The sequence below is a fragment of the Podarcis vaucheri genome (genome assembly GCF_965113315.1).
Source record: "Podarcis vaucheri genome assembly, chromosome: 13".
Taxonomy (NCBI): domain Eukaryota; kingdom Metazoa; phylum Chordata; class Lepidosauria; order Squamata; family Lacertidae; genus Podarcis; species Podarcis vaucheri.
The window spans coordinates 4582603-4606703 of NC_138751.1; the positions used below are offsets into that span (position 1 = coordinate 4582603).

The following is a 24101-nucleotide window of genomic DNA, read 5'->3' on the forward strand; positions in this document are numbered from 1 at the left end:
GGTTATAAAGACTCGGACTAGCCGCCTGAGAAACAGTTTCTTCCCAAATGCAATTCTGGCTGTAAACGCAGTATAAAGTAAAGGTAAAGGGACCTCTGACCATTAGGTCCAGTCGTGGCCGACTCTGGGGTTGCGGCGTTCATCTCGCTTTATTGGCCGAGGGAGCCGGCGTACAGCTTCCGGGTCATGTGGCCAGCATGACTAAGCCACTTCTGGCAAACCAGAGTAGCACATGGAAACACCGTTTACCTTCCCGCCAGAGTGGTACCTATTTATCTACTTACACTTTGACGTGCTTTCGAACTGCTAGGTCGGCAGGAGCAGGGACCGAGCAATGGGAGCTCACCCCGTCACGGGGATTCAAACCACCGACCTTCTGATCGGAAAAGTCCTAGGCTCTGTGGTTTAACCCACAGCGCCACCCGTGTCCCTTTTAAACACAGTGCAGTGGTACCTCGGGTTAAGTACTTAATTCGTTCTGGAGCTCCATTCTTAACCTGAAACTGTTCTTAACCTGAAGCACCACTTTAACTAATGGGGCCTCCCGCTGCCGCCGCGCTGCCAGAGCATGATTTCTGTTCTTATCCTGAAGCAAAGTTCTTAACCTGAAGCACTATTTCTGGGTTAGCGGAATCTGTAACCTGAAGTGCCTGTAACCTGAAGCGTCTGTAACCCGAGGTACCACCGTATAAGGAGTCTCTATAGGAGTATATTGTATTTTAAAATAGGGTTTCAGAGCTTTTAGGGGGTTTTGAATGTATTATGCAGAGTTTTCAATTCCACTGTTCTGTATGGGACAATGACAATAAACATATCGTATCGTAAAAATTGGAGGGTCTGGAATTCACCCTCTCTGCTTGCCTTGCTAGGTGACGCGAAGCCGCCATGGATATCGGAGGCCTGGAGACGGTGGTGGCCAATTCGGCCTACGTGTCGGCTCGGGGCGACGGCGGCCCGTCCTCGGGGCGCGACAAGAAGATGCGAGCCAAGCTGAAGTTGCCGCACATCACACAATGCGAGCATCTCAAAGACACCTTGGACCTGGACTTCAAATTCATCTGCCTGAGGCAGCCCATCGGGAAGAGGATCTTCCAGCAGTTCCTGGACGACACGCCGCAGTTCATGGCGGCGGCGGGACTGTGGGAGAGCATTGAGGAGTACAACACATCGGAGGAGGCCATGAGGGGCTCCACCGCCCAGGTGACCATCAACAAGTACTTCGACTCGGCCTCGAAGGAGTTCTGCTCCTTCCTGGAGGAGAAGGCCATCATGCGGGTCAAGGAGGACAGCAAGCACAGCCACGGAGACCTCTTCAAAGAGTCCGAGAAGCAGCTGCTCAAACACCTGGAGGAGAAGGCCTTCACCCCCTACAAGGAGAGCCTCTTCTTCTACCGCTTCCTCCAGTTCAAGTGGCTGGAGGCCCAGAGCGTGACGGACGAGTGGTTCATGGACTTCCGAGTGCTGGGCAAAGGGGGGTTTGGGGAGGTGTGCGCCTGCCAGATGAAGGCCACCGGCAAAATGTATGCCAACAAGCGCCTCAACAAGAAGAGGCTAAAGAAGCGCAAGGGATACGAGGTGAGGAGGGCTCTGTGGTGGAAGATGCTCCTGGTGCCCTTAGAGTAACTTAGAGTTGTTCCTGGTGGCCTTAGAGTAAGTTAGAGATGTTCCTGGTGGCCTTAGAGTAACTTAGAGTTGTTCCTGGTGGCCTTAGAGTAAGTTAGAGATGTTCCTGGTGGCCTTAGAGTAAGTTAGAGATGTTCCAGGTGGCCTTAGAGTAACTTAGAGTTGTTCCTGGTGACCTTAGAGTAAATAAGAGATGTTCCTGGTGGCCTTAGAGTAAATTAGAGATGTTCCTGGTGGCCTTAGAGTAAGTTAGAGATGTTCCAGGTGGCCTTAGAGTAAGTTAGAGATGTTCCAGGTGGCCTTAGAGTAAATAAGAGATGTTCCAGGTGGCCTTAGAGTAAGTTAGAGATGTTCCAGGTGGCCTTAGAGTAAGTTAGAGATGTTCCAGGTGGCCTTAGAGTAAATAAGAGATGTTCCTGGTGGCCTTAGAGTAAGTTAGAGATGTTCCTGGTGGCCTTAGAGTAACTTAGAGTTGTTCCTGGTGACCTTAGAGTAAATAAGAGATGTTCCTGGTGGCCTTAGAGTAAATTAGAGATGTTCCTGGTGGCCTTAGAGTAAGTTAGAGATGTTCCTGGTGGCCTTAGAGTAAGTTAGAGATGTTCCAGGTGGCCTTAGAGTAAATAAGAGATGTTCCAGGTGGCCTTAGAGTAAGTTAGAGATGTTCCAGGTGGCCTTAGAGTAAGTTAGAGATGTTCCAGGTGGCCTTAGAGTAAATTAGAGATGTTCCAGGTGGCCTTAGAGTAACTTAGAGTTGTTCCTGGTGGCCTTAGAGTAAGTTAGAGATGTTCCAGGTGGCCTTAGAGTAACTTAGAGTTGTTCCTGGTGACCTTAGAGTAAATAAGAGATGTTCCTGGTGGCCTTTGAGTAAATTAGAGATGTTCCTGGTGGCCTTAGAGTAAGTTAGAGATGTTCCAGGTGGCCTTAGAGTAAATAAGAGATGTTCCAGGTGGCCTTAGAGTAAGTTAGAGATGTTCCAGGTGGCCTTAGAGTAAGTTAGAGATGTTCCAGGTGGCCTTAGAGTAAGTTAGAGATGTTCCAGGTGGCCTTAGAGTAAATAAGAGATGTTCCAGGGGGCCTTAGAGTAAGTTAGAGATGTTCCAGGTGGCCTTAGAGTAAATAAGAGATGTTCCAGGTGGCCTTAGAGTAAATTAGAGATGTTCCAGGTGGCCTTAGAGTAAGTTAGAGATGTTCCAGGTGGCCTTAGAGTAAATAAGAGATGTAACAGGTGGTCTTAGAGTAAGTTAGAGACGTTCCAGGTGGCCTTAGAGTAAGTTAGAGATGTTCCAGGTGGCCTTAGAGTAAATAAGAGATGTTCCAGGTGGCCTTAGAGTAAGTTAGAGATGTTCCTGGTGGCCTTAGAGTAAATTAGAGATGTTCCTGTTTGCCTTAGAGTAAATAAGAGATGTTTCTGGTGGCCTTAGAGTAAATAAGAGATGTTCCTGGTGGCCTTAGAGTAAGTTAGAGATGTTCCTGGTGGCCTTAGAGTAAATTAGAGATGTTCCTGTTTGCCTTAGAGTAAATAAGAGATGTTTCTGGTGGCCTTAGAGTAAATAAGAGATGTTCCAGGTGGCCTTAGAGTAAGTTAGAGATGTTCCTGGTGGCCTTAGAGTAAATTAGAGGTGTTCCTGGTGGCCTTAGAGTAAATAAGAGATGTTTCTGGTGGCCTTAGAGTAAATAAGAGATGTTCCTGGTGGCCTAATAGAGTAAACAAGAGATGTTCCAGGTGGCCTTAGAGTGAATTAGAGATGTTCCTCTTGACCTTAGAGTAAATTAGAGATGTTCCTCTTGACCGTAGAGTAAATAAGAGATGTTCCTGGTGGCCTAATAGAGTAAACAAGAGATGTTCCTGGTGGCCTTAGAGTAAATTAGAGATGTTCCTGGTTGCCTTAGAGTAAATAAGAGATGTTTCTGGTGGCCTTAGAGTAAATTAAAGATGTTCCTGGTGGCCTTAGAGTAAATTAGAGATGTTCCTGGTGGCCTTAGAGTAAATTAGAGATGTTCCAGGTGGCCTTAGAGTAAGTTAGAGATGTTCCAGGTGGCCTTAGAGTAAGTTAGAGATGTTCCAGGTGGCCTTAGAGTAAGTTAGAGATGTTCCTGGTGGCCTTAGAGTAAATAAGAGATGTTCCAGGTGGCCTTAGAGTAAGTTAGAGGTGTTCCAGGTGGCCTTAGAGTAACTTAGAGTTGTTCCTGGTGACCTTAGAGTAAATAAGAGATGTTCCAGGTGGCCTTAGAGTAAGTTAGAGATGTTCCAGGTGGCCTTAGAGTAACTTACAGTTGTTCCTGGTGACCTTAGAGTAAATAAGCGATGTTCCTGGTGGCCTTAAAGTAAACAAGAGATGTTCTTGGTGGCCTTAGAGTTAATAAGAGATGTAATAAGAGAAGTAAATGTTGAGGTTGGCCACTTTACTAACCACTACACCTTAGATATTGACACACAAAGGCCCTCATACCCCTCCTGTTTAACAGCGCTCAATCAATCAATCATTTTATTTGCATGTCGCCTTTCCAAAGTTAAAGGTAAAGGGACCCCTGACCATTAGGTCCAGTCACGGACGACTCTGGGGTTGCAGCGCTCATCTCGCTTTATTGGCCGAGGGAGCCGGCGTACAGCTTCCGGGTCATGTGGCCAGCATGACTGAGCTGCTTCTGGCGAACCAGAGCAGCACACGGAAACACCGTTTACCTTCCCGCCGGAGCGGTACCTATTTATCTACTTGCACTTTGACGTGCTTTCAAACTGCTAGGTTGGCAGGAGCAGGGACCGAGCAACGGGAGCTCACCCTTTCGCGGGGATTCGAACCGCCGACCTTCCGATCGGCAAGCCTTAGGCTCCGTGGTTTCCAAAGTTAGAACCATGCCAAAGGCTGCTTGCAACATATTTTTAAAATTACATAGTGTCAGGAGCGCTGTCCAACCTTCTGGTCCTCTGTCGTCCCCTTCTCCTTGCACCCTCCATCTTTCCCAACATCAGGGTCTTTTTCAGGGAGTCTTCTCTTCTCATGAGGTGGCCAAAGTCTTGGAGCCTCAGCTTCAGGATCTGTCCTGCCAGTGAGCACTTAGGGCTGATTTCCTTCAGTATGGAGAGGTTGGATCTTCTTGCAGTCCATGGGACTCTCCAGAGTCTCCTCCAGCACCAGAATTCAAAAGCATCCATTCTTCGGCGATCAGCCTTCTTTATGGTCCAGCTCTTCTTCTTTAGTATGCCACCCTAACGCCTTATCTCAGAATCGTAGAATTGGAAGGGGTTCCCCAGGGTCATCTAGCCCAACCCCCCTGCAATGCAAGAATCTTTCACCCAATGCGAGGCGTGAAACCACAGCCCTGAGATTAAGTGTCTTGTGCTCTGCCAACCGAGCTCTTTCTCCCCGTCCTCCTTCTGTGCAAAAATCCCTGCCACAAACCTACTCCAGGGTCCTCTATTTTGCACTTGGTTGTGTGAATATAGTCGTGAGGTCGCCTCAAGGCCACCTACCTTTGAATTCAGGCAGCGGGGAGGGTACTATCACCTTGAAAGCATGCAGGTGAAGTCAGAAAAGGACGATACCGTATTTTGTGCTCCATAAGACGCACGGTTTTCTTCCTAAAAAGTAAGGGGAAATGTCTGTGCATCTTATGGAGCGAATGTGTGGTCCCTGGAGCTGAATTGCTCAGGGGCAAAAAGTGGATCATGCTCTGGTTTTTTTGAAAGAGGGGAGGGGGTGTTGAAACAAAGCCGCTGATCGCAAGCCATCAGAAGTGAGATAAGGGAGGCTAGAGATAAAGGAGGCTGCCTGGGAGGGGGGAGGTAAAGACAGCAAACTTGCAAGGAGAGGAGACAGGAAGACTAAAGCAACAAGGGGAGAAATTGGAAGAAAAGGAGGAGCAAAAAACTGCTCCAGCTAAGGAAAAGACACTAAGGCAAACAAGAGGGAAGGGAGTGTTGAAAGGAAACAGCTGATTAGTGGGATTGGGAGAGAGATAAGGGATGCTAGAGATAAAGGAGGCTGCCTGGGAGTGGGGAGGTAAAAGCCCATGGATCCTCAGGAATTTTGCATTGGGGTACCCCAAATTCACCATCAGATCACATAGCATGTACATGGCTGCAGCCTGCACCAAAAGAATCATGCACCCACTGTTGCATGAGGCCGCAATGGTGCAGAAACGTAGTTACAAAGCACGGATCCACATGGATCCTCAGGATTTTTGCATTGTTGTTGTTGTTTAGTCATGTCCGCCTCTTCGTGACCCCCTGGACCAGAGCACGCCAGGCACTCCTGTCTTCCACTGCCTCCAGCATTTTGGTCAAACTCATGCTGGTAGCTTCAAGAACACTGTCCCACCATCTCATCCTCTGTCGTCTCCTTCTCCTTGCGCCCTCCATCTTTCCCAACATCAGGGTCTTTTCCAGGGAGTCTTCTCTTTTCATGAGGTGGCCAAAGTCTTGGAGCCTCAGCTTCAGGATCTGTCCTTCTAGTGAGCACTCAGGGCTGATTTCCTTCATAATGGAGAGGTTTGATCTTCTTGCAGTCCATGGGACTCTCAAGAATCTCCTCCAGCACCAGAATTCATAATTTTTGCATTGGGCTACCCCAAACTCACCGTCAAATCACATGTCTGTGGCCTCAGCATGAACCACAGAAATCACACATCCACTGTTTCGTTCAGAATATATTTTTTCTTGTTTTCCTCCTATAAAAACTAGGTGTGTCTGATGGTCAGGTGCGTCTTATGGAGCGAAAAATACGGTAAATCTTTTTCCCGCAGGCAGGAAGTGGGTACAAAATTCACAGCCTGATATCTGCTCTTTGGTGACCATTTTGAGTCATTTCTTGTACCACCGAGAAGCAAAGAAAGCAATGGGGTCTTTCCTTAAGGCCCTTGAAGCTGATTGGCTCCCAGCCATCCAGCCTTCTGATTGGCTGAGAGCCCTATATATACATCCTGGGTCAGGCCCAAAGGTGGCCATTCTGGTTGTGGGGAGGAATCAGCAAGGTGGGGTTTGGGGCTGGCTTAGCTGGCACCCTTGAACCCAGGGCGGTCGAGGGGTTGCAAAACAACAACGCCATATTTATACAGGTACTTACTGAGAAGATGTATAAAAGCAACTGTACTCAAAGGAATCATTAGAAAAATAAGAAATATTTAGGGTGGGGCTGCCAAATGTTGTCCTTGCTCAGGGCACCGTATTACCAAAGTCCACCCCAGCTTGCAAGAATAAAATAAATAACATTATTGGTGAAAACAGTTAAAAGCAACCATTTAAACATTTTTTAAAAAAATTAACACCAGCAATAACAGCCCTGAGACCACCAGGTATAGGGCAGTATATAAATTCATCCAATCAATCAATAATAAATTAAAAACATGTTAAAACCCACTTTGATATTCTCCTTCACCTTCCACTGCTCAACCACAGACCTCAATTCAAGAAGGTTCTGGAAAGATGCAGGAATGAGAGAAGAGGCGAGGAATTAATGGACCAGAAACGTGTGTGATGTTGCGTGTGATATCATTCCAATCAAATGCCCTTTATTAGGCATAGCAAACCACACATTATCAAACAGACGCCGTATACAAATTGTGCAAAATACGAGCTCATCATAGCAAGGTTTGTCCCAGTCAGATCTTTAACTCCGGAGGAAATCAATTTGCGTAAATAATACAATATAACACTACCCCATCACCGATCAGTTAAGAACCACTAAATCTCTTTATAATGGCCCAGTCTTTCTACGTGGACAGCACTCAAAAATTCAGCCACTAAAGTAATTTGATCGTTCCTATCTGAAAACAGATCCTGAACCATTGGTAGCATAGAATTCAGCCTATTGAGTTGTAAGGCTTCTAACACAGTGGTGCCCCGCAAGACAAATGCCTTGCAAGACGGAAAACTCGCTAGACGAAAGAGTTTTCCGTTTTGGAGGTGCTTCGCAAAACGAATTTCCTATGGGCTTGCTTCGCAAGACGACAATGTCTTGTGAGTTCCTGCTGGGTTTTTTTCCTTCCCCCCCTTTTTCTAAGCCGCTAAGCCACTTATCAGCTGATCCAATCAGCAGATAAGCCGCTAAAAGCCGCTAATAGCGCTAATCCGCTAATCCTTCAATGGGCTTGCTTCGCAAGACGAAAAAACCGCTAGATGAAGAGAATCACAGAACGGATTCTTTTCATCTTGCGAGGCACCACTGTAATTGTCTTTGGGCATAAATGCCAAAATCACAAGAAAAGAAAATATGCTCGTGTGATATCATTATTCCTCCCAAGAACTCAGAGCCAAGAGTGTTCTTCCTCTGATTTTATCCTAACAACAACCCTTCGAGGTAGACCAGGCTGAGAGGCAGTACGTGAGGACAGCAGAGCCCTTTGACTAGATCAGGCCTGATCCCTGTCTGTTCCAGCAACCTGTCCTCACCGAGACCCCCCAGACCCCCCAGTGAGAAGCCTGCAAGCGGGTCTCGAGTTCAGGAGTCTCTCTCCCTTACTGTGAATCCCTGGAATAATAATAATAATAATAATAATAATAATAATAATAATAATAATAATAATTTTATTATTTATACCCCGCCCACTCTGGGCAGCTTCCCCAAAAATATTAACATACTATAATACATCAAACATTCAAAGCTTACCTAAACAGGGCAGCCTTCAGATGTCTTCTAAAAGTCTGGTAGTTGCTTATTTCCTTGACATGTGATGGGAGGGCGTTCCACAGGGAGGGCGCCACCACCGAGAAGAACCTCTGCCTGGTTCCCTGTAACTTGGCTTCTCGCAGTGAGGGAACCGCCAGAAGGCCCTCAGAGCTGGACCTCAGTGTCCGGGTAGAACGATGGGGGTGGAGACGCTCCTTCAGGTCTACTGGGCCTTTGAGGCCGTTTAGGGCTTTCAAGGTCAGCACCAACACTTTGAATTGTGCTCAGAAACGTACTGGGAGCCAGTGTAGGTCTTTCAAGACCGGTGTTATGTGGTCACAGCGGCCGCTCCCAGTCCCCAGTCTAGCAGCCGCATTCTGGATTAGTTGTAGTTTCCGAGTCACCTTCAAAGGTAGCCCCACGTAGAGCGCATTGCAGTAGTCCAAGCAGGAGATAACCAGAGCATGCACCACTCTGGCAAGACAGTCTGCGGGCAGATAGGGTCTCATCCTGCATACCAGATGGAGCTGGTAAACAGCTGCCCTGGACACAGAATTGACCTGCGCCTCCATGGACAGCTCTGAGTCCAGAATGACTCCCAGGCTGCGCACCTGGTCCTTCAGGGGCACAGTTACCCCATTCAGGACCAGGGAATCCTCCACACCTGCCCGCCTCCTGTCCCCCAAAAACAGTACTTCTGTCTTGTCAGGATTCAATCTCAATCTGTTAGCCGCCATCCATCCTCCAACCACCATTCAGAGGCATAGACTGCCTCCAAGGCTACTGGGGTACTGGGTTTCAGGCAGGATGTTGCCCCAGCCCTACCAGGCTGGAAACCATAGAATCGTAGAACTTCAGTTCAAAGGGAACCCCAGCGGTCATCTAGTCGAACCCCCCGTCAATGCAGGAATCTCAGCTAAAGCAGCCAGGGCAGATGGCCGTCCAACCTCCTTCTCCGAGGAAGGAGAAGGAATCAAACTGCTCCGCTGCAGAGCTGCAGCCCCAAAATGCATAATTGTTTTTGTCACATCGTGCAGCCAATTGTGAAAAAGTGCGAGAGCAGTTTTTGGCTGGGCAGTGCCATTACGGCACAGGTGGTGCCAGATTTAGGTTTGACAAGGCCCTAGGCTCCTGAAGGTAATGGGGCCCTTTATATGTCCAGCTGTCCTTTGTCAACAACAAATTGACACTTTTTTGTGTTGAATAGATAATCATATATATACACGGGTGCCGCTGTGGGTTAAACCACAGAGCCTAGGGCTTGCCGATCAGAAGGTTGGCGGTTTGAATCCCCGCGACGGGGTGAGTTCCTGTTGCTCGGTCCCTGCTCCTGCCAACCTAGCAGTTCAAGAGCACGTCAAAGTGCAAATAGATAAATAGGCACCGCTCCGGCGGGAAGGTAAACGGCGTTTCCGTGCGCTGCTCTGGTTCGCCAGAAGCGGCTTAGTCCTGCTGGCCACATGACCCAGAAGCTGTACGCCGGCTCCCTCGGCCAGTAAAGCGATATGAGCGCCGCAACCCCAGAGTCGGCCAAGACTGGACCTAATGGTCAGGGGTCCCTTTACCTTTACCTATATAATCATATCAATCTTTATTACAGTCCAGAGACCCAACAAATTGTTATAAAGCAATGCACAATTCATACAGCCCACCTTGCAGGTTAAACAAGCATTTTGTTCAGAATATAGGGATCACTGGTTCTTGCAACCACCGATAAAAACTTCGCCACTGCTAATGTTCTAGCGTTTGTCCGGTCTTCCAATAGGAACCTGACATAGTGAGCCTCTGATTTTCCCGGGAAAGGTACGAGCAAGGGTAATATCAGTTCAGCCCTGGCTGAGCCACGTGCGCGGCCGGCTCACGACAACCGTGTCTCCCTCTCTCAGGCGAACCGGCCTGCTTCCCATCCCGGGATTATTTTCAGATGAAGCAAATTAGCCACCTTAATCCCCACCGGGGCCAATTATTCCCCTGTAAAGAAGCTTGCCGTTTAGCCGCTTGCTGGCCGCGATGGCGGATCTGGCGAAAGAGGTGTCAGAGAACATCAGCGTCAGTGGTTTCGCGGTGGGGAGGGTGGTGTGTGAGATAGGAACCGTGGAACTGTCGAATCGGAGGGGGCCACGAGGGTCCCCTTTTGCCCAGTGCGAAACTCGAACCCGTGACCCTTGCTCCATCAAGCGGTGCCCATAGACACCCATAGATCTGATGGCAGTTCACAACAACAACAAAAATGACAGCATTGCAGCAGGAGAAAGAGGAACCAGCCACCCCAGAACAGATCCTGGGTTGTGAATGATTGACAGGTGACCATCTGCAAAGTGGCACCGGACCGTCTTCCTAACCCGCAGTTCACCCAGTGTGCAGCCCCAGCAGAAAACTTTCCAGGGTTATTTTCATGCAAAAAAGGCTTCCTTTTCGCAAATGAATTAACAAATTATGCAAATTGCAAACACAGGTAATACGTTTAAAGCACTCTTTGAATGTTTAAGCAGCGTTCAGTGCCGCATGCACTAAGTCCCCCCCAAAAATCCTAGGAATTGTAGTTCTCGCCCTCCCACAACACAGATACTCTAGTTGTGGGTGTCAAAGTGCATTGGAACTAGTTGAACAGCACCAAAGTGCGTTGAAGAGGATTGCTTGGGTGCTGCCTCTAACTGTCAGCAGGTGGCGCTGTTTCATTACCTTCCCCTGCTCTGAAGAACGTTCTGCTTTAAGGAATGGCAAGCTTGGTGGCAACTTTAGGAGAGGCAGGAGGAGTGAGGGAAGGACCACTTCCTTTGCCTAAATGTGTCATATTTGGCTTGATTTGCATTCAGCGAAGAGGCTGGGAAAAAGAATGGCTGCTGTCTCCAACCAGGTGCCCTCCGGGAGATCTGACTGCAGCTCTTATCAGCTCTGGCCAGCTTCCCTGGCTACGTGTAGTCCCTAATTCTGTGGACACACTTCCAAATTCAGCATTCTCATAGAATCATAGAATCCTAGAGTTTGGAAGAGACCACAAGGGCCATCGAGTCCAAGCCCCTGCCAAGCAGGAAACACCATCAGAGCACTCCTGACATATGGTTGTCAAGCCTCTGCTTAAAGACCTCCAAAGTAGGAGACTCCACCACACTCCTTGGCAGCAAATTCCACTGTCAAACAGCTCTTACTGTCAGGAAGTTCTTCCTAATGTTTAGGTGGAATCTTCTTTCTTGTAGTTTGGATCCATTGCTCCGTGTCCGCTTCTCTGGAGCAGCAGAAAACAACCTTTCTCCCTCCTCTATGTGACATCCTTTTATATATTGGAACATGGCTATCATATCACCCCTGAACCTCCTCTTCTCCAGGCTAAACATGCCCAGCTCCCTTAGCCGTTCCTCATAAGGCATCGTTTCCAGGCCTTTGACCATTTTGGTTGCCCTCCTCTGGACACGTTCCAGTTGGTCAGTGTCCTTCTTGAACTGTGGTGCCCAGAACTGGACACAGTACTCCAGGTGAGGTCTGACCAGAGCAGAATACAGTGGCACTATTACTTCCCTTGATCTAGATGCTATACTCCTATTGATGTAGCCCAGAATTGCATTGGCTTTTTTAGCTGCCGCGTCACACTGTTGGCTCATGTCAAGTTTGTGGTCAACCAAGACTCCTAGATCCTTTTCGCATGTACTGCTCTCAAGCCAGGTGTCACCTTGCTCAACTTGCTTGCTTAAACAAAAGCAAGTTTCTAGACCTCACCTCCCTCTCCTTAATTCACCTGCCCAGTTGTTTCAACTCCCTCTTCCTTCGTCTCAGGGTTGCCCTTGTAGAATTATCAAAGCTGGGGGCTAAACTAGAATGAGTTGGCTCTGCTCTGGCGCCACCTACTGTTGGCCTCCCTTGTCTTCTGTCAATAGACCACTATTCCAATGGGGTCCATGTTGAATTCCCAGCATTTGGCGGTTTCAGATGACTCTGGTCTCGCCGCCCCGTGAGTGGCAGAAGCAGATTAAAATTATGGAAGTTTTCTTGATCTACGTAATTCAGACGGGCCACGGTACCCCACCTCTTCCAGCTGTGGAAGAATAATTAATCGTTGTTGTTTAGTCATTTAGTCGTGTCCGCCTCTTTGTGACCCCCTGGACCAGAGCACGCCAGGCCCTCCTGTCTTCCACTGCCTCCCGCAGTTTGGCCAAACTCATGTTAGTCGCTTCGAGAACACTGTCCCACCATCTCGTCCTCCGTCATCCCCTTCTCCTTGTGCCCTCCATCTTTCCCAACATCAGGGTCTTTTCCAGGGAGTCTTCTCTTCTCATGAGGTGGCCAAAGTCTTGGAGTCTCAGCTTCAGGATCTGTCCTTCCAGTGAGCACTCAGGGCTGATTTCCTTCAGAATGGAGAGGTTGGATCTTCTTGCAGTCCATGGGACTCTCAAGAGTCTCCTCCAGCACCAGAATTCAAAAGCATCCATTCTTCGGTGATCAGCCTTCTTGATGGTCCAGCTCTCACTTCCATACATCACTACTGGGGAAACCATAGCTTTAACTATACGGACCTTTGTTGGCAAGGTGATATCTCTGCTTTTTAAGATGCTGTCTAGGTTTGTCATCACTTTCCTCCCAAGAAGCAGGCGTCTTTTAATTTCATGACTGCTGTCACCATCTGCAGTGATCATGGAGCCCAAGAAAGTAAAATCTCTCACTGCCTCCATTTCTTCCCTTTCTATTTGCCAGGAGGTGATGGGACCAGTGGCCATGATATAATAATAATAATAATAATAATAATAATAATAATAATAATAATAATAATAATTTTATTATGTATACCCCTGCCCTTCTGGCTGGGTTTCCCCAGTGGTGACTGTCAAAGTCCATTGGAGCTAGTCTATTGGAACTAGTTGAACACCCCCCTTTGCCTCCTGATTCCGTGGGTCGCATGGGGCTGAGGCCCAGACTATCTGAAGGACAACAAACCCGCCTCGGCTCTGGGGTCCCACGGAGAAGGCCTTCTCTCAGTCCTGCCACCCTCACAGGGCCTGCTTGGTGGGGACGTGCGACGGGGCCTTCTCAGTGGTGGCTCCTCCTAGACAACTTTGGAACTCCCTTCTGAGAGAAGCCAGACTGGCTTCCTCCTTGCTGTCCTTCTGCTGGCAAGAGAAGATGCTTTTATCCCCCCAGGAACTGACTCTTCTTCTTTTTTTAAGAAAACGGCTTTTAAAAGTTCTGTGCTATTATCTGCATTTCAACAGATTTTTTAAAATAAAAAAATATCATTTTGATTCTACGTTTTTAGCTTTCGGCATTGCATTTGCATTGTTTTTTGAATTCCCATAAGCCACTTTGAGCCCTGGTGTGGAGAAAGGGTGGGATCTAAATAAAGAAATCTATTTATTTTATTTTATAGATTTCTTTATTTATATCGCACCCTTTGTGGGAGGGTGGGGGGAGGAAGGGAAATGGGGGGTGGAAATAAGGATGTTATGTTTTTGGATAATATGTTTTGTTTTAATTTTGAATAATAAAAAAGAAATTAATAATAATAATAATACAAAGACTTGAAGTCTGAGTCAAAACATGTGCCAACACCCTCAGTGACCTGCGCCCCCTGTTTCTTGCTCATTTTCTTTTTTCCCCAAATGCTTTTTATTGAGATTTAAGAACACCAATACTGACCAACAAAAACATCAAATCTTATTACATATTACATATATCCTACTTTATGCTCCATAGAGCCGTTGACTTCCGTCTTTCCCTTCCGCCGGTTTTCTTATTCCAATCTATAATTCACAGTTTCATTGGTTAAAACTTACACCGTGACATAAGACTTAATTCAGTCCTGCCAGCGTGTTAATATTTCTACAGTTCTCACTTATATAAACCATGAATTTACTCCATTCTTTTTGGTACTTTGTCTCCTCCTGATTGCGAATTCTGTGTGTCAATTTTGCCATTTCAGCGTATTCAACCAGCTTTATCTGCCATTCCCTTACAGTCGGATTCTGCTGTGACTTCCACTTTCGGGCTCTCAAAACTCTAGCTGCTGTTGTTGCATACAAATATAATCTTTGGTCTGTCTTCTTAATACCTTCTCCCACCAAGCCTAGCTTTTTGGAAAAGTATATTTCAACGTCTTTTTCTCGCCCGTTTTCATCCAGGGTGCAATAGTGGAGAAGAGGATTCTCGCCAAAGTCCACAGCCGATTCATCGTCACCCTGGCGTACGCCTTCCAAACGAAGAATGACCTCTGCCTCGTTATGACGCTGATGAACGGAGGAGACCTCAGGTGGGAGACCCTTTTGCGGGGCAAAAATGTCAGGGTCGGGCTCTCCAAACCGGGTCGGGATGTTCTGCCTGTAGTGCGGCCAACACAGAGATACAACACAGACCTCGTTTGTCCCGACTGCCGGTCATTTTTACAGATTCTGCCACCAGAGATCTTAGATCAGGGGTCAGCAAACTTTTTCAGCAGGGGGCCGGTCCACTGTGCCTCAGACCTTGTGGGGGGCCGGACTATATTTTGGGTGAAAAAAATAAATGAATTCCTATGCCCCACAGATAACCCAGAGATGCATTTTAAATAAAAGCACACAGTCTACTCATGTTAAAACACGCTGATTCCCAGACCATCTGCGGGCTGGATTGAGAAGGCGATTGGGCCAGATCTGGCCCCCGGGCCTTAATTTGCCTACCCATATCTTAGTGGGGTAGGATTGTGGGGGTGTCACATTATTGTTATGAACAAGAACAAGAACAAGAATAATTTATTATTTATACCCAGCCACTCTGGGAGACTTCCAACAAAATATTAAAAATACAATAAAACATCAGACATTAAAAACTTCCCTAAACAGGGCTGCCTTCAGATGCCTTCTAAAAGTCAGATAGTTGTTTATTTCCTTGACATCTGATAGGAGGGCGTTCCACAGGGCAGGTGCCACTACCGAGAAGGCCCTCTGTCTGGCTCCCTGTAAGTTCACTTCTCGCAGGGAGCGAATCGCCAGAAGGCCCTCGGAGCTGGACCTCAGTGTCCGGGCTGAACAATGGGAGTGGAGACGCTCCTTCAGGTCTACTGGGCCTTTGAGGCCGTTTAGGGCTTTCAAGGTCAGCACCAACACTTTGAATTGTGCTCAGAAACGTCCTGGGAGCCAATGTGGGTCTTTCAGGACTGGTGTTATGTGGTCTCGGGGGCCGCTCCCAGTCTGAAAACCAGCGCACCTCTTTCGTTTCAGACAGTACACAGGAAGGGACACAAATTTTCACGGCCCTCTAGCCATGGCTCATTTACCAGAAGCAATGTATTTAGTGTTAACTCTGGAAGTCTGTACAGTGGTACCTCGGGTTAAGTACTTAATTTGTTCTGGAGGTCCTTTCTTAATCTGAAACTGTTCTTAACCTGAAGCACCACTTTAGCTGATGGGACCTCTTGCTGCTGCCGCGGCGCAATTTCTGTTCTCATCCTGAAGCAAAGTTCTTAACCCGAGGTACTATTTCTGGGTTAGCAGAGTCTGTAACCTGAAGTGTATGTAACCCGAGGTCCCACTGTATTCAGTTCTGACCCAAATATCCCGGTGGATATTTTGCTCTGTGGGCATTCCGCGTTTCGGAAACTTCCGACGGGATTCGATTTGGGGCTTTGCCTCCCTTCCTAGGTACCACGTCTATAACGTCGATGAGAAAAACCCCGGCTTTTCGGAATCCAGGGCGATCTTCTACACGGCTCAGATCATTTGCGGCCTCGAACACCTCCATCAAAACCGCATCATCTACCGTGACCTCAAGCCAGAGAACGTCCTTTTGGATGATGCAGGTAATGGAAGATCCAGGACTGGTAAAAGCGAGGAATTTTCCATGTGTGGTTAAACTGTGGAACTCCCCGCCACAGGAGTGGCCTCCAACCCGGAAGGCTTCCAACATTCCCAAATAAGTGTAACTTTTCATTTCCGTTTCCAAATGCCGCACCCAGCCTGTCAATCGGTTCCTTATGACGGCTTCTTCTTTCTCTCGCACCCCCCCCCCATCCAGGGCACGTGCGGCTGTCAGATTTGGGCCTGGCGGTGGAACTGGCAGAAGGGAAAGACAAGACCAAGGGCTATGCGGGCACGCCAGGTGGGCACACGATTATTCATGGTCCTCCTCTTCAGTTGCAGTTCCTGCGATTTAGCTGTGACTCCTGCTTCACAGCGGGTTGGACTAGATGACCGCTGGGGATCCCAGCTCCGCAGTTCTGTGATTCTGTGGTTCTTCCTCTCTCCTTTCCCTACAGGGTTTATGGCCCCGGAACTCCTTAAGGGAGAGGAATACGACTCGAGCGTGGATTACTTTACGCTGGGAGTAACCCTCTATGAGATGGTCGCCGCAAAAGGACCTTTCCGCAGCCGCGGGGAAAAAGTACGGCATTTATTTTATTTTATGTCATCAGATTTACACTCCTTTTCTTCCTAATGTCTCAACAAATGAAACTGATTTGTAAAAATGTTACATGGAAAAAATACGGGAGACATTACACATACTTCTGTAAAACAAGAAAATATTTAATAATAAATCAATAAAAATAAAAATCAAATTTATACACTGTGGAAAACAGAAAATCAAAGCAATTAGGGTTGCCATATTTCAAGGAGTAAAAATCCGGACACTAAAGTTATTGAGCTTTTCTTGGGAAATGGCCCAAAAGTTGCTGAGCTCAAAAGTTAGAATTCGAGCAGAGAATGATACTCAAATACACACTTCCTGGTTCTGTTGGCAAAAACCCGGACATTTTGCCGATTTCCCAAAAATTCCCCCGGATGCTAATTTCGACATTTGAATCCCGGACAAGTCCAGGAAATTCTGGACATATAGCAATAGCAACCCATTTACACAGAGGATACAACAATAGCAAGACTGGTAGACGATAATTTAAGTCTTTTGAAAAGTTGAACTAACGCTAAAAACAGATCTTATTTTATTGATCGCTTATTATACCTTGTTCTCCTCCGAGGAGTTGGAGAGAAAAAGTTTGGGTGCTTAGATTATTGATATTAGACAATAGCATCTCCCCCCCCCCAAAAAAAAGGTTTATTTTTCTTAAGGTTATAATGTATATAAAACAGAGCTGACAATCGTAACAACAGATGGAAAACAAAACTATAAAAACAAGCACGAAGAACGAGTTCAGTCGCACGTGGGTTGAAATAGCAAAGTCCAAGTAAAGATTATCAGCTTATTATTCTAGTTATCAAGTCTAGTTCCAGATTCCCCAGGCTTGTATTGAAAATGATCCTCTTGTATATGTGATAAGGGAATGCCAAACCATCTTTAAATTGTCTGCAGCCGTTGTCGAAATCTCAAAACGTGCATAATTTCCCCCCATTATTGCTCTATTCCAGAGTGAGGGGCACCAAACGCCCGCTGTAATATTTTGGTCTGTTTCCGTTGAGCCGCAATTACTATTTGAGCTGCCGAGATCATATATGCATGATCAATTCTTTTGACAACATACCTACGTCGGTGTCATCAAAAATATTTGGCAGCATCGATTTTGGATGACAAACAATAGCTCCTTTTAGTAACGTTTAGCGTCAAAGCTAAATTCCAGAAATCTTGCACCAACTTGCATTCCCACCATAAATGAGAAGCGGTGCCAAGTTTATTGCAAAGCTCGGTTGGTAGAGATCGAGACTCTTAATCTCACGGTCCTGGGTTCGAATCCCACATGGGGCAAAAGATTCTTGGGGGTTGGACCAGGTGACTCGCAGGGTCCTTTCCAATTCCATGATTCCATGAATTACTAGTTAATAAAGAAGAAAAGATTTTGGACGTGTTCAAAGAGTGTGATAATCATTGGGACCTTAACGGTGCTTTTTTTTCTATATATAAGAAATGTTTAGGGGTACTCTCATTTTCCTACTCATATTGAATTAGGGACACAGGTGGCGCTGTGGTCTAAACCACTGAGCCTCTTGGGCTTGGCGATCGGAAGGTCAGCGGTTCAAATCCCCACGACGGGGTGAGCTCCCGTTGCTCGGTCCCTGCTTCTGCCAACCTAGCAGTTCGAAAGCACACCAGTGCAAGCAGATCAATAGGTACCGCTCCGGCGGGAAGGTAAACGGCATTTCCGTGCGCTGTGGTTTACGTCACAGTGTCCCGTTGCACCAGAAGCGGTTTAGTCAAATAAACTGGAAAGCTGTCTGTGGAGAAAAGCTGGCTCCCTCGGCCTGAAAGCAAGATGAGCACCGCAACCCCATAGTCGCCTTTGACTGGACTTAACTGTCCAGGGGTCCTTTACCGTTACCATATTGAAATACTGCCCCTCAATATTAAGAAAGTTGACCAAAGATTATTAATGTATGCTACGACTGCTGCCAGAATTTTGATAGCCCAAAAATGGAAAACACAGGAATTACTAACCAGATGAAGATGGTCGAATATGCGGAATTAGCAAAACTGACTCACAGGATCCGCAATCAGGAGGAAACAGAGTTCCAAAAAGAGTGGAGTAAATTTATGGACTATATAAGTGAGAACTGTAGAAATTTGAAGACGTTAGGTAAAGGTAAAGGGACCCCTGACCATTAGGTCCAGTCATGACCGACTCTGGGGTTGCGGCGCTCATCTCGCTTTATTGGCCGAGGGAGCCGGCGTACAGCTTCCGGGTCATGTGGCCAGCAGGACTAAGCCGCTTCTGGCGAACCAGAGCAGTGCACAGAAACGCCGTTTACCTTCCCGCCAGAGCGGTACCTATTTATCTACTTGCACTTGATGTGCTTTCGAACTGCTAGGTGGGCAGGAGCAGGGACCGAGCAACGGGAGCTCACCCCGCTGTGGGGATTCGAACCGCCGACCTTCTGATCGGCAAGTCCTAGGCTCTGTGGTTTAACCCACTGCGCCGCGCCACCCACGTTGAAGACGTTAGCAGGGCTGAAATAAATCTTATGTCATGGTCTAGATATCACTAAGCAACTCAGAGATCGAAATAAGAAAACCTGCGGGAGGGAGGGAAGTCAATGCTCTGTAGAGAGTAAAGAAAGATAGATGTAAAAGGATATGAAATATTGGTGTATTTTGTTTGTGCATATAAAATGAAAACTTAATAAAAAGCCTATTTTGAAAAAAAGAAACACTGCCCCTCAATGAGGCCAAACTTAGATTCACAAAATGTTTAGGGGTATGCGTACGCCCAGAGAAAAAAGCACTGGACCTTAATTCCCAAGGGGTACGAATATTATGGTACTTATTATTAACAAAAAAACGAGACTGCGTGTTTATTTTATATGCCGCATAAAGATTTTCTGCCTTTCTGCATGCGATGGGGAGGCAGAAAAAAGCTTTTTAGAACAAGGCCCAGCAGCTTTCTCCTTCCTGCCACAGGTAGAGAACAAGGAAGTGACGCGTCGCATCCTGAACGATCCTGTCACCTACCCGGATAAGTTCAGCGCCGAGTGCAAGGCCTGCTGCGAGGGGCTGATGATGAAAGACCCAGCCGCTCGCCTGGGGTTCAAGGACAACGAATGCGCGGAGTTGAAGAAGCACCCCGTTTTCCAGAAGATAAACTGGGGCCGCCTCGAGGCAGGTAAGGAACTCCAGGCTAGCCCAGGGCTGTCCAAAATGTCTCAGAGGGCACAAGGTTTAAAACTTCCAGAAGTTAAAAGTCAGTAGGCTTAGATTAGAACTCGCACCAGCTTTCTAAGTGTTGTAAACAAAATCTGCCCTTATCATAGCCGTCAACTTACAGATTTGAAAATAAGGGACCAGCTGCCTCAGAAATAAGGGATCAGCAGCTTGTTTAGCTTATACGTAAATCCGGCACTGCCTGAGTCAGTGGGCAGCCTTTTTCGAGACCCCCAGCCATACGGAAAGACTACTAAACGGTTTCTGCCTGGGGGGCAGCCCTGGCACGAGGGCCAGGAGAAAAGGGACTCCTTTCTCTCCTGTTGTAAACAAAATCTGTTCTTTTCCCCTTATGGGGTATCCAAGAGCCCATATAGAGTCTTTACGTAGGTTCCCTATTGGTAGGAGAGAATAACAGAGGCCAACCAGAGAATATGGAGAAGCAAAGCAGCTAGTAAGCCTGATCTTTATTGATCTGTTGCAACAGGGTGCTCCCCTTACACGCAGGAAAGAAGGAGGACCTCAAACAATGGCGCGCAAGGCTTATATAGACTTTTGAAATTGCCACCCTGTAGATGAAGACCAGGGACGCGGGTGGCGCTGTGGGTTAAACCACAGAGCCTAGGACTTGCTGATCAGAAGGTCGGCGGTTCGAATCCCCGCAATGATGGGGTGAGCTCCCGTTGCTCGGTCCCTGCTCCTGCCCACCTAGCAGTTCGAAAGCACCTCAAAGTGCAAGTAGATAAATAGGTACCGCTCTGGCAGGAAGGTAAACGGCGTTTCTGTGCGCTGCTGTGGTTCGCCACAAGCGGCTTAGTCATGCTGGCCACATGACCTGGAAGTTGTACGCCGGCTCCCTCGGCCAATAAAGCGAGATGAGTGCCGCAACCCCAGAGTCGGACACGACTGGACCTAATGGTCAGGGGTCCCTTTACCTTTACCTAGATCAAGACCACCCCCCAGATACATCATACCTGCATCACAGAAAAGGTGGTCTAAAACAGAAATTTGAATGTTGTTTTTCCTGTTTGCCAGGTTACCTGATTGCCTTTCCTGATAGTCTGTCACCCATTAAAATGCTGATTACTCAATTCCTGAGACAATGGGAAGGCTCCCTGACCCACCCCCTCCCTCCTTGCAGGGAAAACATTTGGTCAGTTTGGGAATAAAAAATGGTTCCAGGTCGGTCTTCCTGTGCTGATCTATGTACGTGCTTGGTTCATAGCTGTCAACCGTCCCTTATTTGGCGGGACAGTCCCTTATCCCAGTGCTGTGTCCCACTGCTGTCCCTTATTGATGATGTCCCTTAAATTTCCCGGGTTTCAAAGGAAGCAGCTCCTCTCCCTCCCTCCCTGCCGGCCAGGGAGGAGGGAGGCTCCAGCTGTGTTGCTTGGCTGCGTTGCTCACCCAATAAGGAGTCTGAGAACGACTGGGGGGTGGAGCTTGCATGCCTTGTGCCGATCAAATCGGCCGCGTTGCCTGGGGACTCGCCTTTGCTCAGCGCTTCCCAGCAGAGAGGTGACAGTGGTTTTCCTTGCTGCATCCCCTTTGCCGGGTTGCTGCGCTGTGGGAACCACCGCTTGAGGCTTTGTTTGGCTGCTGGTTGACTAAAATCCCTTATTTTGGCTGCTGATCCCTTATTTTCAAGGCTGCTGGTCCCTTATTTTCAAATCTGTAAGTTGACAGCTATGGCTTGGTTGGTACACTTATGAACATTACCATATATCTAAGCCCTCCAAATTCCTATCGCACTCCCTTCCCCCTTCCACTTCAGGACTGGTGGAGCCCCCCTTCGTGCCAGACCCCAAGGTGGTCTACGCCAAAGACATTGGCGACGTGGGCGCTTTCTCCACGGTGAAGGGCGTCGTGATTGACGAGACGGACAAAGCCTTCTACGACGACTTCTCCACGGGCAACATCCCCATCCCCTGGCAGGAAGAGATGGTCGAGACGGGCGTCTTCGGAGAGCTCAACGTCTCTTGGGCCAAGGGCACCACCCCCAGGGATCTGGACCGCAACGCACCTCCAACAAGCAACTCCACCAAGTCAGGGACCTGCCTGCTTCTCTGAAGAGAGGCGGGGAGGTGTGTCTCCGGGCACCAGGACTCCGGCCGCTGCGGCGGCCATTGCCGGACTTGCAACAGGGACCAGCTTCCGGCTGGCGGGCGATGCCAACTAGGCTGCGCTGCCCTTCCAGAGCTGGGTGGCGGTGGAAAGAAGCTGGGCACTGTAAGCCACCGGGGCCCTCGCTTTCTCTACCAGAGACAGGACTCTGCTTCACTACGTGGCGGGGGCAATGGGGAACTCGAACTGGGTTCTGGCCGGCCTGCTCTGACCACTAGGCTCTGCAACCCTCCTAGCGCACCCGGAAGGCGCTCCCTAATTTTAATTAAATTTTCAGTCTGCAAGGAGGTTCACACACACACACACACACCACACACTGGAGACTCCTGGCTTTTGATAGGAAGCGACAGTTATTGGTTAGACGGACAAGGGAGTGGGGCTTGTGTACATCAAAGTGCAAGTAGATAAATAGGTACCCCTCCGGCGGGAAGGTAAACGGCGTTTCCGTGCGCTGCTCTGGTTCGCCAGAAGCAGCTTAGTCCTGCTGGCCACATGACCCGGAAGCTGTACGCCGGCTCCCTCGGCCAGTAAAGCGAGATGAGCGCCGCAACCCCAGAGTCGGCCACGACTGGACCTAATGGTCAGGGGTCCCTTTACCTTTACTTTTATTACGTACATGGGTTGCTCAGTTAAATGCTGCAGTCCTAGGAAAGTTTGAATCAAAAGGGGCTGCAGCCGCAATCGCACATCTGGGTCCCAACGACAACAATCTTGCAGGGTTGTCCGCCACCAACAGCCAGAGCTGGTCCACGCAGCATATTCTCTTCACCCGTTGCTCAGGTTTTCAAAGGGATGCCTTCCTTGCAATCTCCCATTCTGTCACTAAGAATCAATCACACACACACAAAGACTTCCTATTGCACATTGACTTCTGTTGTAAACAAAATCTGCCCTTATTCCCTTATGGGGGACACAAGAGCCCTTATAGAGTCCTTTGCAGGTTCTCCGTCGGTCGGAGAAAAGAACAGAGGCCAACCAGAGAATATTGAGAAGCAAAGCGGCTAGTAAGCCTGATCTTTATTCAAGCTGTTGCAACAAAGCAAGCTTCAGAATCCATGAAACGGCAGATGCATGAAGGTGTATATATATGCTTTGGTTTAGCAGGAATGAACCCTTATGGAGCTAAATTGACTAATTTGGACAAGTGCCCTTTTTAGAATGGTTTTTCACAGATGGGTTTGAAAAGTTGAGAACCACGGGGCTATATAAATTCTAACTGGACTCAGTTTGAATTGGGCAAGTGTATCCAGGCTGCAACTAGTTTTTTGGTCCCTTCATGGTCGCCATCTGTTGTAAACAAAATCTGCCCTTCTTCCCTTATGGGGTATCCAAGAGCCCGTATAGAGTTCTTTGTTCTGGGTCCTCTTCAGGGAGGACCCTGTTGCAACAGCTTTAATAAAGATCAGGCTGATTAGCCACTTTGCTTCTCAATATTCATAGAATCCTAGAGTTGGAAGAGACCACAAGGGCCATCGAGTCCAACCCCCTGCCAAGCAGGAAACACCATCAGAGCACTCCTGACATATGGTTGTCAAGCCTCTGCTTAAAGACCTCCAAAGTAGGAGACTCCACCACACTCCCTGGCAGCAAATTCCACTGTCAAACAGCTCTTACTGTCAGGAAGTTCTTCCTAATGTTTAGGTGGAATCTTCTTTCTTGTAGTTTGGATCCATTGCTCCGTGTCCGCTTCTCTGGAGCAGCAGAAAACAACCTTTCTCCCTCCTCTATGTAACATCCTTTTATATATTGGAACATGGCTATCATATCACCCCTTAACCTCCTCTTCTCCAGGCTAAACATGCCCAGCTCCCTTAGCCGTTCCTCATAAGGCATCGTTTCCAGGCCTTGGACCATTTTGGTTGCCCTCCTCTGGACATGTTCCAGTTGGTCAGTGTCCTTCTTGAACTGTGGTGCCCAGAACTGGACACAGTACTCCAGGTGTGGTCTGACCAGAGCAGAATACAGTGGCACTATTACTTCCCTTGATCTAGATGCTATACTCCTATTGATGCAGCCCAGAATTGCATTGGCTTTTTTAGCTGCCGCGTCACACTGTTGGCTCATGTCAAGTTTGTCTCTGGTTGGCCTCTGTTATTTTCTCCTACCGATAGGGAACCCATGTAAGGATTCTATACGGGCTCTTGGGTACCCCATAAGGGAAGAAGGGCAGATTTTGTTTACAACATTACCACACACAGCCAACTCCAA

At 47.9% G+C, this 24101-nt stretch overlaps 1 protein-coding gene across 1 annotated transcript; it reads left to right on the forward strand.

Moving 5' to 3' along the window:
• The first annotated feature begins 866 nt into the window (after nucleotides 1-866).
• Nucleotides 867-23317, forward strand: GRK1 (G protein-coupled receptor kinase 1). The gene is made up of 7 exons (XM_082197718.1): nucleotides 867-1575; nucleotides 14336-14463; nucleotides 15830-15987; nucleotides 16203-16286; nucleotides 16444-16568; nucleotides 19530-19731; nucleotides 21544-23317. The coding sequence occupies exons 1-7, from the start codon at nucleotides 886-888 to the stop codon at nucleotides 21837-21839; spliced, it is 1683 nt and encodes a 560-aa protein (XP_082053844.1). The 5' UTR covers nucleotides 867-885; the 3' UTR covers nucleotides 21840-23317.
• The last annotated feature ends 784 nt before the right edge of the window (nucleotides 23318-24101 follow it).

Bases quoted from the DNA above. Each gene is read 5' to 3' on its own strand.
- GRK1 (XM_082197718.1), top strand. From the start codon at position 886: ATGGATATCGGAGGCCTGGAGACGGTGGTGGCCAATTCGGCCTACGTG. The intron at 1,576-14,335 runs GTGAGGAGGGCT...GTTTTCATCCAG, and splicing joins AGAAGCGCAAGGGATACGAG to GGTGCAATAGTGGAGAAGAG. The intron at 16,287-16,443 runs GTGGGCACACGA...CTTTCCCTACAG, and splicing joins GGGCTATGCGGGCACGCCAG to GGTTTATGGCCCCGGAACTC.